Source organism: Cydia strobilella, chromosome 10 (assembly GCF_947568885.1).
Source record: "Cydia strobilella chromosome 10, ilCydStro3.1, whole genome shotgun sequence".
NCBI lineage: Eukaryota > Metazoa > Arthropoda > Insecta > Lepidoptera > Tortricidae > Cydia > Cydia strobilella.
This window is the reverse complement of record NC_086050.1, coordinates 10,873,790-10,890,175: the sequence shown is the minus strand read 5'-3', so window position 1 is coordinate 10,890,175 and position 16,386 is coordinate 10,873,790. Positions and strand designations below refer to the sequence as shown.

Here is a 16,386-nt window from a genome sequence, read left to right as displayed (position 1 = left end):
GTGCATCTGTCTGTCCGTCCGTCCGTCCGTCTGTCACAGCCTCTTTGCTCCGAAACTATTGGACCAATGAAGTTGAGATTTGACACACATATGTAAGTCTGTGACACAAAGACGGACATGTAACGTCTACAAATAAATTTGAAACAAACGGGCCACTTTTAAGCGAGAAAATTAAAAAACAAAGTTGCAACTTTATCGTGTGATACATCAAATTAAAGGGCTTATTGTGGGAATCTCAAATATAATTTTTTTATAATTTTAAGATAAACAGTGTAGATGTTATTCAAGAAAATAGGCAAACATTCCCCCTTCCCCCCCCCCCCCCCTTTACGAAACTATTCTAAAAAAAAATTAGAAAAAACAAAAATATTTACCTAAAAATTTCAGGAAAACCTATTAGAAATATTATACAGTTAAGGGTGAGTCGGACTTAAGAACAAAAATGCGGTTAGGCTGTTTTAGGGATACAGCTTAGCCGCAATGGTTTACGTAAAACGTGGTGTTGTTATTGTGTGATGTACGGAACCCTTAAAACGCTCCCCTGCCCCTAGCCAGCCGTGTGTTCCAAATAGATCCAATGCTTGTGCGGTACACTGGTGGGCCCGTCTTAAGAACTTCGCTTCGCTTCGCTCGCTCGTTCGTTCGTTCAAAAAGTCATATAAATATTTTGAAATAACGTGTTTATAACATTTTTCAAAAAATATACACGGTGTTTCCTGTAACAGGAGCATTAAATTAAACTGGAGGCTACGCCTCAAACTGACAAACATTTGTTCAGCAACTTTTCAAAATTTAGGAATTTTTAGATTATACCTTTTTCATACTAATTAAATATTATTTTCAATGTACGCTACCATCTGTGTGTTTGACGTTGCTTGTCACCCTTGAAACATAACAAATTTTGCAATACATTGCGTCTTAGAAGAAACTTTAAAGTATAATGAAAATCAAAACACAAGTTATTTTTAAAAGTTGCTGAACAAATGTTGGTCAGTTTGAGGAGTACAGCCTCTAGTTTAATTTAATGCTCCTGTTACAACAGGGTTTCTTAAACTTTTTGCAGTCACGGACCATTTTCACAATTTAAATATTTGCACGGACCCCGGTCAAAAAATATTTTAGGAAAATAATAAAAACCCTTATCTATATATTTTTTAAATTAAGTTTCATTACACTTAGATTTCGTCAAGTTTACTACAAAATTTTCTAATAAGTATATTTAAAGTAGGTAACTGACTTACTGCGGACCCCCGATAAACATGCTACGGACCCCACTTTAAGAAACCCTGTGTTACAGGAAACACCCGGTAAATTTTAATAATTTTGCTAAATGTAAAATGTAATTAAGGTACATAATTTAATTACGCCCGGTACACCTCGCGGGTTTTGTAAGAATAAACGTAATGTCTTACAATGTCGTGCCTGGCTTTATCCACGTGATAAAATAACCGTCACTTTTTACCACCACGGGATTCAAAGTGACGGACACAGTTTTATCACGCTGTCACGTAGATAAGAACGACCATCATATCCGTACAGATCATAAGTTGCTAGACTGATTATTTCATAAAATGCCATTTTAGAATTGATCACTTTAAGTAAGTATGATATGGTTAGGTTAGATTTCACTTTTTTAATGTGGCGAAAAGATCCATCCTACATATATATTTTTCTTTTAATTGGACATAAAATACATTTGATTATAAAATATTTACATATTTAATTTCTGTATAATGGTTAGAGTTAGGTTAGGTTAGGTTTTATTAATTAATTATTTTAAATGTTAATTATCTTTTCAATCATTTATTTAATTTTTTTGTGTATATTGTCTCTTCCATAGCTTTAAGCCACCAAACTATCTAAGAAATTCATATAATTACAAATTAAGATAAATATAATATATACTTATTCACTATTGGGATACTTATATTACTTATGTGCATATGAAGTCTAAAAATACAAAATATTAAATGTTCGGTAGCGGGATGTCCGTCTTCGCGGTGGGTTTTACCCACAGAAATAGCTGATAAGGTCCTGATTTTAGCATTTTAGTAGTAGTAGGTACCTATAATGTTAAATAGGAACCATTTAACATTCTACCAATACGGCAGTGATCAGGGTACTAATGTATAATGGTTGCTATAATGTTAAATATAATTTTCCTACGTGGATGATTGAACAAGGAATTTATTCATGACCAAAATTTATCATTAAAACATATTTTAATTGACGCAAACTGTAAATCTTAGATTTCAATTATTATTAAGCGTATAAGCTCTATAATAATTCAATGTTTTTAAGAATAATAATAACTGCATCAATAAATTGCTCTGATATTTAGATTAAGGTAATATGTAAAACTTGACAATTTAAAAGTGCTTGTTGCTAGGCCTATGTGAATAAAGATTATATTGACTTTGACTTTGAATAAACTAAACTAAACTAAGCTAAACTAAACCATAAAATATATATAATCCAGTGCATATGTGAAATTTCCGCAATGCAGGCTTCATTATGCAAATCTGCAACATGGTTCGTCTTGATGAATCAACATTCATGCACATTATATTAGACAATATAATTAGCCTCCTAATTAAGCCTCCTTATAGTTATGTAGGATAATGTATGAGGTATTTCATATAAACAAGGCACATTTTATAATAAACAACTTGTTTATTTTCTACATTTTCTATTTACAAAAGTTTCGAGGGATTCAGTTTACCAACCATAGTGAGCACCGAGTCCGCTGTAGGAGAGGTGAGATACCGCGGGGGCGGCGGAGTAGGCCACGGCCGACTTCAGGACGGGAGCGCCGTGGGCGTAGGTGGAGATGGCGGGAGCGGCGTATGTGGAGATGGCGGGGGCAGCGGCATAAGTGGCCACGGCGGGGGCAGCGGCGTAAGAAGCCACAACAGGGGAACCGTGAGCGGTGTGGGAAGAGTAAGAGGACACGGAGGACACAGCAGGGGTGATTGTCTTGGTGACAACGGGGGCGGCGTATGCGGCCACAGCGGGAGCAGCGTAGGCAGCGGGAGCGGCGTAGGATACGGGAGCGGCGTAGGATACGGGAGCGTAGGCCTTAGCGACCACGGGGGCGGCAGCGTAGGTTGCTACGGGGGAACCATGAGAGGTGTGGGTCGAGTAAGACGACACGGAGGATACGGCGGGGGTGATGGTCTTGGTCAACACGGGGGCAGCGGCGTAAGTCGCAATAGCGGGAGCGGCATAAGTCTTGGCGATGACTGGGGCAGCGGCGTACGCGACGGGAGCGGCAGCGGCGTAAGTGGCGACGGGGGCAGCGGCGTAGGCGGCGACCGGGCTTCCGTGCGCGGTGTGTGTGGAGTAGGAGGACACGGAGGACACCGCCGGGGTGATGGTCTTGGTGATGACGGGAGCGGAGTAGGCCACTGGAGCTGCTGCGAGGAGACCTCCAGCGCGGACCATGCCCACGGCGCACAGAGCTACGATCACCTGAAAATAAGCGACATTTATTAAAAACACCTACCTAAAATTTACTGCTGAACTTTCCCTACACTACACCAACTGAACTTTCAACTTTAAAATGTGTTCTTCTACTTTGCATTCGAAACTTTTATAAGCTCTATATAGACTTGTTTAGCCTCCATCTTTAAAAGCAAAGTCCATTAACTCTTGAGACAAAGGATGGCTCTGTTGAAAGATATCGTCCCGACACTATTGCAAAATATTGCGAAAAGTTGACGAATCAGACTAGATTAAATCCTTATTACTGCGCAACAAAACTAATTATTTTTAGTACCTTGGCGTACATGTTGCTGGTTCTAAAGTTGGCAACTGAATAATTTCGGCTAGGAGTGCTCCGATTTTTATACGTATGTGTGCAGTGCGTCCATTTCACTTTCATTGCCAAGGTAAGCCGGCGTATATCACCTCGAATTACCGACGCGCACACCGTTTGCTGTTCTCCGCGCTCACCATAACATTTCCTTACAAGCCGTCCAGTATAAACGACTTTATTTGTAGTTTTGTAGAATTTGACGACTCTGCTTAAAGGGAGGAATGCGGCGATTTCATCAAGCATTCCATCCAAAAGCGCGTACTCCCATGTCAAAGGCCGGCAACGCACTTACAAGCCCTCTATTGTTGTGGTTGTCCATGGGCGACGGTAATCGCTTACCATCAGGCGATTTTGCCTCTATCATAAAAAAAAACAAAGATACATTACGTATTTGATTTAATCGTTTGTTATAAATTTCGAGGAACGTAATTTTATAATTTCTTGATTAATTTATTCCTTCTTGATTACTATTTTTATGACGCAACTATACATGATACTCTAAATGATCTGTATATCAACACTAAACTACCCTGACAATAATTTGATAATAGATGTATGATCGATATTCGTGTGCACTAGGTAGGTATGTTGTTGTCTTTTTTGACCTGTAGTCTAGAAAGAGCTTCTTTCTGTATTTCACACGACTCACATAAAAGTCATGACTTCTAACTTCTTCTAGCTAGTCATATTATGTTTGGAGTAAAATAAACGTAACGCTATCGTTTTCGCTATTTTCATAGTAGGTGTCAAGCTATACTGGGGCTTAGTCGTATCACAAGTCACGGCATATTTGTGAATCGCGTAGCATGTCGTCTGAGTCAAAGATAGCCTTTCGATTTCATTCCGCTTGAGCCTACGTCAAATTAAGCGAGCCATAGGGCGCGAGAGCCTTGAGCGGGCCCGGTTTATCGTCCTCGTTATTTATGATGCATAGGTGGGCTTTGTTGAGATACCGATAAGTGGATACTTTGAATTGTTTTAAATTTATTCTAGTTGTCTAAAAAACTAATTTCTTTACAACATATACGCAGCAAAGAACCGTCAAAATCAAACGACAAGAAACCATTAACAACGTGCACAGTTTAGGTAGGTATCCTATGAAACTCACTGCATATATTTACCTATTTTGTTTTATTTTGTATTTCCTTCCGATTTTTTAAGCTTTCGACAGTACTTATCCTTTTACAACTATCCAATGATCTTATTTTTTCTATTATGTTGAGTGGACTATATGTTTGCCATTTTGTTAGCCTCTAAGGTCGTGCTTAACTAGTTTAGCAAGCCTAAAACATTAGCAAAAAATATCGAAACATCGCTTTCCATAAGTACTGTATGCATTGTACTGTACCAATTGAATCTTCAAGCTGTCGAAACATTAAAATAAACATTATAAATCATTTTGTGATATGAGAGTACAGTCTGTAAAACTAGAGTATATTGAAATAAAATAAATATGCGTTGATAGGCACTTCGATAGGTGACTTTATTTTAATTGGCAACGCCGACAGATCAAGGACTTCGTTCCGTACTTCCTCTTTGCTCTACGCTATGGTCCAGTGATCACAGAAATTTCATACTTTTTTGTAAGGTTATCTCCGGCTTGTGGCAAATAATGTTACATTATTTGCCATTTCTATTGAACTCCACTTGCCATGGTCTTATCAACAGTTTATATTTAGTTAGGTATACTTACTTAAATCATTTATTTATATTAATTTGTATTAAAAATATATTATTAATAATTACTTATTAATATTTCAGTGCAAAAAAACCTTCGTAATATTACGAAGGTATATAATAATGTATTCGCCATTCGGTATTTGTGTTTTGTGTGTATTGTATGTATTGTATTGTAAGCTTTCTAAGCTTATATATTATATCAAGTGCTAACAAAATATGCCACATTTGTTTACAATTTACATTATTTGAAATTTCTAATAAACTCCACTTTACTTAAAAATAATAAGTACTTACTTATATTTAGATACACTTATTTACTTATATGTACATTCTTATGTAGGTATAAAAATTCTTGTTTATTTACATAGCTACCTAACTTGCAATATATAATCGTAATTTTGTAAAGGTCAGTATAACGGCCGTTGGGCAAGCACAAAGGAGAAACGTTGCAGGATATACTTACATAAAGTAAGTTCGTAGAGTGCATTGTCCTGTTCAAGTATTCTTATTGCTAACACTGGCAGGTAAAGTTTTTACCAAAGATCTTTTAATCGTTTCTGAGTTGTTACAATCTACGGAAATGGTGCTTTTAATTTGACAGTAGATTTAGATAGCGACTGAGCATTTTCACATCGTCCGATCCGGGAACCACGAACCAAGAAAGTTGAGTCGCAAAGTGGAATCTTGATTGGTGATAGTAGATGTATGTAAAGTATGAAAGGTACTCATTTCTGCCGAGGTATGTGAGAGCGCCAATAATCCGAGGCTGAAATGATGCATTTCACCCAAGTTAAACACTACTTTTTATTTCGATTACGAAGAAAGTAAAATGCATGTGTTTTTTTTTAAACATGACTAAGTATAAATTTTTATAAGTAGTATTTCATGAGGGTACTTTCAATTCATACAAAAGTATCGTTATTTATGGAATGGAGAGTCAAATATCAGAATGTAAATTGTATAACAAATCCATTTAAACTCAAATTTCAATTGCTTATCGTAAAAAAATCGTACTTTGAACGCAAAATGCTCTAGTGCAGACACGTATCATTTTATGCACCCCTTTTAGAACAACAATGACCCTTTTTCAGTTCAGAGCATGAGGAGTGAAAAATTATTAACTAGCTAGTAGACGCAATTATTCTATGGATTGCGTCCAATCTTACCTCATTGCGTTGCCCTTGGCATTTATAAGAACAAGAGAACGAATACATCCTGTATGGGTGGGTAATTCGATTCGATAAATTGGAATGACCACTTAGATTAGGCACAAAGATAAAGAAATTCACGAGTTCTCCATATAATTAAAGAAGTTAAATCTTAGACCATCTATTTTATGAGTTTTCTTTGTTATTGGTGAGCGGGCGAGGTGTAAGTAAGTATAAAATGATCTGAACACAACTTTGTTACTAAGGGAATAGGAGTGTGCGACATTTTGGAGATCTCGTCGCCTAGCCAAGATTTTTCTTTTCCTTTGTAGTATATACCTACTATTTTGTCATCTGGGCTAGGTAGACCCCCTGGCCCGCTATCTGCTGACCGTACGAGTACCTACCTATTACAATTGTTCAGTGGTGATATTATAACAATAGCTACCTGTAGATAGCTCAAAGATGTCATTAACAATTATTTCTACTGAGTCCCTACTTCTAATTTGAATTTTCTAATATTCCTACTCCGAGTGACCAACAAAATATCGTGAACATCAAATAATTGTTCAAGAATAGTTATTTACGATACAAGTGCGGAAAAGAGGAAATTCGAAACGAGTGGCGATAAATTAAAACACGACCGCAGGGAGTGTTTTAAATCGACACGAGTTGCGAATTACCTATTCGCACGTGTATCGTACAACGTTTTACAGTTCATATGGCCCTTTAAACTTTCGGCATATGCACGAAAAGTGCTATTTGACGCACTAGTGCGAGAAAGTAGCACTATACCTATGTACTGTAATAATATAATCATGCTGACAGTTTTTTTTTTATGACAATCTTCTTTAGACTTTTCTGCCAGCTTGACGTCAATATTAACAGAAAATTAAAAACCGGCCAAGTGCGAGTCGGACTCGCGTTCCAAGGGTTCCGTACATTACACAATTGAAACAATGTATTTTTTATGTGAAACGTCTTTAAAAAACCCGTAGGGGTCGGATCAAAAACTAAGTAATTAAGTACGACTCACGCTTGACTTCAAATTTCTAATAGGTTTTCCTGTGATCTATAGGTAAATAACTATTTTGTGTATTTATTTTTCAAAATTTTAGACCCAGTAGTTTCGGAGATAAAGGGTGGTCATTTTTTGCCTATTTTCTTGAATAACTTCTAAACTGTTTATCCTAAAATTATAAAAAATATATATTTGAGATTCTCGCAATGAGCTCTTTCATTTGATATGCAATACGATATAGTTAGAAAAACTTCATTTTTAAATTTTCTCATTTACCCCCCAAAAGTGGACCCGGTGTTTAAAATTCATTTGTTTACGTTACATGTCCGTCTTTGGGTCACAAACTTACATATGTATACCAAATTTCAACTTAATTGGTCCAGAAGTTTCGGAGAAAATAGGCTGTGACAGACGGACAGACAGACAGACAGACAGACGCACGAGTGATCCTATAAGGGTTCCGTTTTTTCCTTTTGAGGTACGGAACCCTAAAAAAAGAGGAGTAACGATTTAGTGACGTTGGTTGGCATCATAGGCTTGATCTGATGTAAAATATATACTTACTTACTTACTGCTGTGGCGCGACGACCCGAAGTGGATCTATGGCCTCCGACACCAAAGACCGCCATGCTACTCTGTCCAAAGCCGTTTCTGTCCAGTCGAAGGCGCCGAGTTCGCTGAGGTCTTTCTGCACTTCGTCTCTCCAGCGGTACCTTGGGCGTCCAGACGGTCTTCGGCCACTTTGTACTCCAGAGTACGCCCTCCAGACTGCGCGATCTTCCCCCATCCGGACTACGTGCCCGAGCCATCGGAGCATGGCAGCTTTCGTTTCTCCAATGATGTTCGGCTCGGACCCACACGTCGAGAGGATGGAACCTGGAGACTCCGCAAGAACCAGGAGATTGAAGATGTCAAATATATAGGTACTTACTAATTGCAAGCAAGACCCACAAGATTTTCTTTTTTTTTTTTCCTGGCAGTTTCATGGTCAATTGGCAGTGACAGGCAGATGTTGCTCGCTGTATACCTCGCTGTGTAACGTAAACGAGATCAGCTATGAAAACATGTAATGTTTCGGAAATTAAATTCCACTTGCACTTACCGACCTTTTCTTAGGGTCGTTGACATTTTAACGCAGCCAAAATCTGCCAAGACCGAATCCAATTTAAGTGACACATCGGCTGGTTTGCTTAAAATATCAACTACCAAATACAAGTAAGTAATACAGACTACCAATCTTAAAGCGCCGGTCCTATCCGACATATCGCGCAGTGTACTACGTAGGCGAACAACACGCGAACGCGAAGAGAAGCAATGCGGCGCGGGGTGAATCAATCCTTTGATACCTATAGAAGTGTCCTACGTGGGCGATCTCGTTGCGAACGCAAACGCCGTGGGCCCGCCGCTTCGCTTCGCGTTCGCGAGTTGTTCTAGTTGTTGTTCGCTTACGTAAGACGCAGGACGCAGCGTTAGTTTTGTTCGACGTCGTCACATTATAATATTAAGCTATCAGTTTCTTGTACTTAATTTATTGCGGGGGGCTTTGACTTCAACTCTTAATAGTGTAGTATTACCTACTGTAAACTTTAAGTAGGTATTGCCAGATGGTCACAAGTCACATTTTTCGTGACTTTTGGCCCTCGCCTGTGACTGTGTACTGTGTGACATATGTGTGACTTATGATTTCGACGCACTTGGCCGGTTTTCTTTTTATTTTATAATGCAAGGACAAAAATGTGACTTTTGCAATAAAAATGTGACTTTTCATTAAACGAAACGTAATTTTTGACTGAAGAGCCCTGGCAACACTGCCGTACGGTACGGCCCAATTCGAAGAATGCTTATAAGATGGCACAGCGATCAACAGCATGGTGTCAGCATGTATCGTATCGCTGTGACATTCTTAAAACTTAAAAGCATTGTTCGAATTTGGCCGGTAGGCTTTCCGAAAAAACCTACAAGGGGTAGGTATTCGTCGTGTAACGACGCGACCTGATGTGAAACCTTCAGCTCGAGTAGCTTCCCAAAGTGTGTACCTAACAGTGTTTACGGCTTTCTATTGTTTGCCATAAAGTTTTAAGTCATAGTGTACGTATTGTTTGTCCGTATTTTCGTTAGTCATAATTTGGTTTTTCTCAGAATTGCGTAACCTTTTAGGATTGCCATAAAACAAACCTTTTTTTTTTTGTTAGGGGGGAAATTGCATTACGCATACCACCCGGGTGCGGGGGGTGACCCGAGTGGTTATGTGGGACTCCCGTCTAGGCTAATGAGGCCCACGGTGTACCCACTAAAAAACCCCCCATATGCCGCCTCGCCGCCCTATTGGTGGGGTTACAGGAACGCTTGCGCTTGTCATCTGCGAGCCCACCGGCGGCAGCCGCCCACGAGCGCGGCTCCTTCGCGGATGCCCGAAGGCCCTTCACGCTAGGCGCGCCAGATGGTAAGACGCGCCTTCCTCCTCGGCTTCCATTTTGTATTGTAGCCAGGAATTTCCCCGATCAGGTCTATGGTTCTGCCGCAAATCCACAAGTCGGCTGCAGAGGACAGGGAGAACGGCACAACGTAACACCGACACTCCTCTTCCTCTGCAGCCTGTGACTAGCCATATGCTCTATCCATAAATATAAATAGTAAGAAGCCTTAGATTCAAAATAAAATTAGTTTTTTTTTATAATATTCATATGGTTTTATGTCGATTTATTTGATTTTCTCTCTTTCTAGGGTTTGGACAAAACATTACAATGTAAATACAATTGTATTAAAGTAAAAACAATAAAAAAACTATTAGACAAAAACTTAGAAAATAACATCAACTTTTGAAAACAACGCCATCTGTGGGCCGCGTGAGAAATTCAGTGCATTACGACGTACGTATAAAAGTATTGATCGTCGAAACATTATCAACGAGCTGTTTAACGTTCAAGTGGTTGCGTGAGAGGTATCATAGATGGCTCTGATTAAGGTGGTCAATCAAAAACAAATCTTATGTACGAGGAATAAGACCAGGATAATTACACGAAAGACACGTTGTTACGACTTTTTGTTTTGAGAAATCAAATGTCCACGCAGGTGCATGTTGTCCGACTTATGTTATCAAACAAAAATGAGACTTAACTAAAGGAAGTACAGACTATTTTATGAAAAATTTGCAATCTTAAAATTCTGAGAATTTGTAACTCGGACAAATTTTCTTAGAACCGTGTCCGAGTTAATGATGAAGCGCAGGTGTTTTTGTCCGAGTTAGTTGTCCGACTTAGGGATGAATTTCGGCACAGAAAAATAAACTTTAAATGCAAAACATAATGGCGATACGGAAGTACTTTGTTTTAAGACTTTTTAAATATTATGTCAGGACGAAATCATATAAAAGGGAGTAGGCAAGGATCAGAATTCAGTTTTTATTTTGTGCTTCGGACCGGCAATTGACTCTGGTTTAATAGTGTTTGAAAAAATTACTGGTGGGTGGAAAATCTCTGTTAATTTTTCTAAGTGTTTGACTTTATTTGGGACAAGACTTAGTCTTTGACCTAATGAAGTTAGCCTTTGGAAATTGTGTCTTTGTTTGGCTTTGCGGAAACTATGTTTGTTTTCGTAATGGATAAACTTTGATACTATCGAGCAGTGTGTTTCCACTTTTGCTATTAATTTTAACAGGAGTTTTGTAATGAAGGTTTAACATCAAGTGAATACTCTGCCACGATATCTATTATTTGGTTTTACTGAGGGCAAACGTCTTCAACAAGGCTAAGTTTAGAAGATGTGTTATTTTTCGGACGAATGGGGTCTATGAACTCATATCGTTTGGACTTAATGCATCCGGGCTGAGTATTTCATTATCATTTTATGCCTTCATAGAATAATAATCTAATTAAATTGTTTTGATTAAATATTTGCGTTATGATTGTTTGTTTTAAATGTAAAATATAATGTCTATATGACATAAATTATAAAGTAATAAAAATTATTTGTTTAAAAATAATATCAGAAAACTCCTACTTGTTTTTCATATGATTTAAAGCCAGATCAGTGTCTAGACAGACAGTAGTCTAGCCTTTCACTTGCTATCCAAAACGGTGACAAACGGCAAATGGAAGGAGGTCTTTCTCTTACCAAGATGAGGGTGTACTTGGCGCTTTCTCTTTACCAACATAGAAAGCGAAATATCTCTCCCTCTCTGGTCTCCAATGCCCAACTGTTAGACTAAAGCGAGGGCATCACGTGCGTGCCATTGAGTGTAAACTCTGCTCGTTTGAAACCTACAGTATTTGGAGATCTTGTATTTTAAATATATTTATATGTGCCATTTATAGACATAATAGGGACCTAATCTATCCAAGTGCTGTCCCTGCCTCTGTGCAACCCGCCTTGGAGGGGATTAATAACACAGGCCGTTTAGCTTTGATGTATCAACTTGGCCGGTTGAACGATTAGCTCTCTAATTAGGGAAATCACTTGCGTGTTTTTCAAAGTACTAGGTCTATGGTAAGTATGATCTGTGCTTTGATTACACTAGAATAGGCCATTGTATTAGGAATAGGGTAGCTTCTCACTCACCATTTGTTAGGAGTTAGGGTCTCTTTTAATGCTTGATCTAAAAATCTGACATATATATTTTTCTTCATTATCCTGAAAAGCGTACGTGTAATAGGCAAGGGGTTTAATTGCCTAGAAATTCCTATTTTATAATGTATCTGCGTAAAAAGGTATTGTTGTATATAAAATCTTATACTATTTGGTTTTATTTTGCTAAAATTTCTAGTGTTCTGAGGTAGAAGCGAGGTACTAAATATTTCATTCTGGTCTCCAAGGTATATACAAAATAAATTCCTAAAATATCAAGCTGGGTTTAGGTATACATGCCGTTCTGGAATAGAAGAATGGTTTGTTTTAGGGATCCCTTGGCAGGCAAGAGCAGTCCAATGGGAGGAGTCAGAGTGGAATAATGCTCGACTTGATATTTCTGTCTCATAAAATATAGTAAATAATCTTGGTACTTCGTTTGTGTGTCTAAAGACTAGAAATACAGTCTATTCTTTTAGTTCTGGGAATTGGGAAAAGGGATTAGTATCCCTAGCTTTTGAACATAAAAAAGAAGTAATTTTGATTGACTGATGATACTTGGCGCTTCTTTCATCAGATCATCTAGGAATGCTTAGGATTGCGAAGCGTTGGTCATAGCCCGTCTGGCTACAATGTTAGGATAGGTGACCCGATTGATGTTTTGAATCGGGATAAGGCCTTCTGACCCGCATCGAGCATGCGAAGCAGTACGTGTGGAACCACACATCGTTTAGAAGGTGATAGTATAATTATAACTTTCCCTAAAAAGCTAAGGTGTAAATGGGCTTATCCTGGGAGTGCTGCTTCGTATGTTATCCCGAAGGCTTAATAGGCGTAGCGGGACTTCACCAAAAACATTTTTAAACTCATTTTACCTACTACATTTTCAATCTCATACTAACCATGTATGCTGCAATTACCTAAATAACGTCATATGTAGTAAGCCTTTAACAGCATTTACATTACACAGATAGATTTAACTAAATTGTAATATTAATTTCATCACTGCGCTCGGGGTTCTATTTTAGAATGCTTCGCTACACTCAGCTTTCAATTATGGAATCATTTGCTTCGTTCTGTATTCGATGTGCGGCCTCACCGTAAATGCGTCATTTTGCTCTCTTGTGACTTAACTATTTCTACTCTTGTAACTATTAAAATATTCCTTGCATTATTCTTTAGTGTTATAATAAATTATAATCTTCAGTACCATAAATAATTATTTCTTAAAATCTGGGTCCAAAATATAGTTGTTACTCATTAAAGAATCTAGGGTTCCGCGGTTCACTTCGAGGGGTTCTAACGCTAGACTAGACGATCACATGGCCAAATTCTAGGGGTAAATTCTTAAGAGGTGTTTAGCATAAGAGTAGTTTTAATAGTAATAGTTGGGGGGGTGACATTTTGGAAGCCGTGACCAGTATTTAGAATGTACCTTGGGGTACATTTTGGTTCTGTGACCAAGGGATCTATAAAGTAGCCGTCGGCTACATTTTGTTGACGTGAAACGGAGTGTGTACACTACATTTTGGACTTTTAAGAGAAAATAACTGACCTTTTGGAGATAAAAAGACAAATATTGACTTCACTATTTAATAACTAAGGCTTTAAATACATTTCTTCAGCTTTCAGTCTTAGTTCAGGGTAACGTTCTTAAAGATGCTGCTGCCTGGAAGGTACCCATTTTTCATCTTCCATATTCTTTCATCACAGTCATGTTAGGGACTTTTAGGAGCAATCTTCATTTTTGTAACTACTAGTGTATCTTGTATCTGAGAGATAAAAATAGACACATTAGTTAAATAACATTGCCTTATTAAATAGGAAATTTACTAGTAGGTTAACACTTAAGATGAGATGAGACAGGATAGCTTATAACAATGTCATGTAAGAGTACTTCAGTTTAGATAATGGGGGGTGAACCTTATTACATTAGTCACAAAACCGAAGCGTATTAGACTGATGATGATGAGCAGTGGGGTATAAAACACTTCAAAATTACAAGTAACTAAAGGAATGGGGGTGAAGTCTAACTTTTTTATTAATAAAAACGCAAATGTGACACTACATTTGACAAATAGATAGCTAGTAGTGTGCAGGTTACAGCAGTTAAGATGAAATTAGCTAGGGGTACAGGGGAGACATTCACATTGGGTTCCTTATCGTTAGGTGACTTATTGGTATTTCACTTTCATAGGCATTAGTATTTTATGAATGTACAGTACAAATTCAATATGATCGAGTAGGATTAGACTTTAAGGTACCTGACGTTAGGCGATGCAACATATAAAGCCATCTTTCTTGTTGTATCCAGTATAAAAAGCAGTCTTCAAATACTAAAGGCAGACATTTAAATACAGGCATTTTTTCTTGATTTTCTGCTTTATAATAATTTTAACCTGTAACACTGCATTTTCCAATAATTATCGTTGTATTTCATCCATAATTCGTGGCAAAATCCTTTTGTAGATTCGTGTGAGTGATATTTCAATCTGTAAACAAGAATTTTCATTGAAAGATTGAAACAACGTACATAATTTTCACTAGACTGTTCATACGGCATTACTGAAACAAAACAATATTTAAGGGCTAAAGTATAATACTAACTTGTTCTTTAAAATTAGTTACACTCCAAACATTTGTTTTATTTGACTTGGAATCACATATCGCCAGTTCACATTTTATGCGAACGTCCATGTTTTGTTTTGAAAGAAAACGTTTTGCGGATGGTTGGTGCCATTGGTACATATCACAGATATACTCTGACACGGCGACTTTGTCAGTAGAGGAAGGCGGCTGATTTGAAAAATATAGGCGCAAGATTGACAAGTTAGGTTCGTTTTATTATAGCAAGACATCAAAATGACATTTATGCGTTTATCTCGTTACGTTGGTAGTATGAATTTAGTATAACTAGATATGAGATTTAGAGGGAGAGGGGAGATGACTAAGCAAGATGTCTTGTGTCTTTTGATAGGAGTAGCAGCTAACGCGCAATCATTGCGTATGTTCTGTCTTATACGTGCGTACGCGTATGGTGCATCTATAGGAGCCTACCATGAATGGGTTGAGTTTATCTCGTTAACTTGGTAGTTAGATGATTTTTACAAATGCGATTTTTTTAGGGTTCCGTACCAGGGGGGTGCAAAGGAAGCCTTTGTGGTGCGACTCTGTCAGTCTGTTTGTCACATTGCTAAATATCTCGAGAACTAATTAAGCTATCGATTTATTTTATTTTATTGCCATTTAAGTAGGGTGGTATGAAGGAATTGTTGGTAAAATATAAGCACGAAATGGAGGAAAAAGGAGGGTTTTGTGGTTTGAAAAATAAAACAAACATCATTTGTGTACCTACATTCATTAACAACAAAAACTTAATTTTTTTATATGGACAATATTCATTGGAGTGCCTGAAACAAAAAAAAGAAAACTCTTTAATGGTTACATTTAAATCATCCATTTGAGGGGGTGCAGCATCATTTTGAATACTATTTTAATCTAGGTAATTATTAAACAGATTCACAGGAAATATTAAGTTTCATCTAGAACAAAACTATTTTTCAAAACTTTAGAGAAGTTTGAGAACCTTTGTCTTACAGGTTGTATTTCCATAAGTTTAGATCACAAATAAGCTAGAGATTAAGTTTAGTTAGTAAACAGAATTAGAATAGGGAGGATATGTAAGTCTAAAGACATTTTCATCTTTTCACTCATCCATCGGGAACTCTCCGTTTAGGCTTTTTGAAATATTTGTGTTAGATGTAATCCATGAGTTTTTAAGCATATAATAAGTTTTGTATTTATATAATAAGATAAAATACCTGCCTTAAGTGGGAATAGTCAGTAGATGTACAGTGAAGGCGGGTATGTTGACGCTGCGGAGAAATGTCAGTTCTCCAGGAAATGCTGGAAACAGAAAGAAAAAGAGTTAGCTAATAGGGTATATTTAAGAAAACCTATTTATAAGCTTCATTTAAAGTATTTAATATTTACTATAAGTATTTAGGGTCTTCACAATTAAGAAAAAGGAAATTTAGGATATTTTTGCTTTACGGGGCAAATTTCTATTAATTAGGACACAAATAGGTTAGATTCAGATTAACAGGATTAAAACTAGGTTAGTGAATAGAATTAAAATAATATGTATAACGCTAGGA

General features: G+C 37.4%; 1 protein-coding gene and 1 long non-coding RNA gene across 2 annotated transcripts; both read right to left on the bottom strand.

Annotated features, from left to right (window-relative positions):
• Nucleotides 1-2,653: 2,653 nt before the first annotated feature.
• On the bottom strand, nt 2,654-3,906 carry LOC134744658 (cuticle protein 16.5-like). The gene is made up of 2 exons (XM_063678558.1): nt 3,779-3,906; nt 2,654-3,471 (listed from the first exon to the last, which is right to left on the bottom strand). The coding sequence occupies exons 1-2, from the start codon at nt 3,881-3,883 to the stop codon at nt 2,719-2,721; spliced, it is 858 nt and encodes a 285-aa protein (XP_063534628.1). The 5' UTR covers nt 3,884-3,906; the 3' UTR covers nt 2,654-2,718.
• A 9,908-nt stretch (nt 3,907-13,814) lies between these two features.
• Nucleotides 13,815-14,989, bottom strand: LOC134744769 (uncharacterized). The gene is made up of 3 exons (XR_010128117.1): nt 14,837-14,989; nt 14,494-14,721; nt 13,815-14,001 (listed from the first exon to the last, which is right to left on the bottom strand). It is a non-coding gene; the product is annotated as an uncharacterized LOC134744769 (long non-coding RNA).
• Nucleotides 14,990-16,386: the final 1,397 nt, after the last annotated feature.

Coding starts and splice junctions, on each gene's coding strand:
- LOC134744658 (XM_063678558.1), bottom strand. CDS start 3,883: ATGAAAGTGAAATGGACGCACTGCACACATACGTATAAAAATCGGAGC. Junction 3,472..3,778: donor CCAGCAACATGTACGCCAAG/GTACTAAAAATA, acceptor GCTTATTTTCAG/GTGATCGTAGCTCTGTGCGC.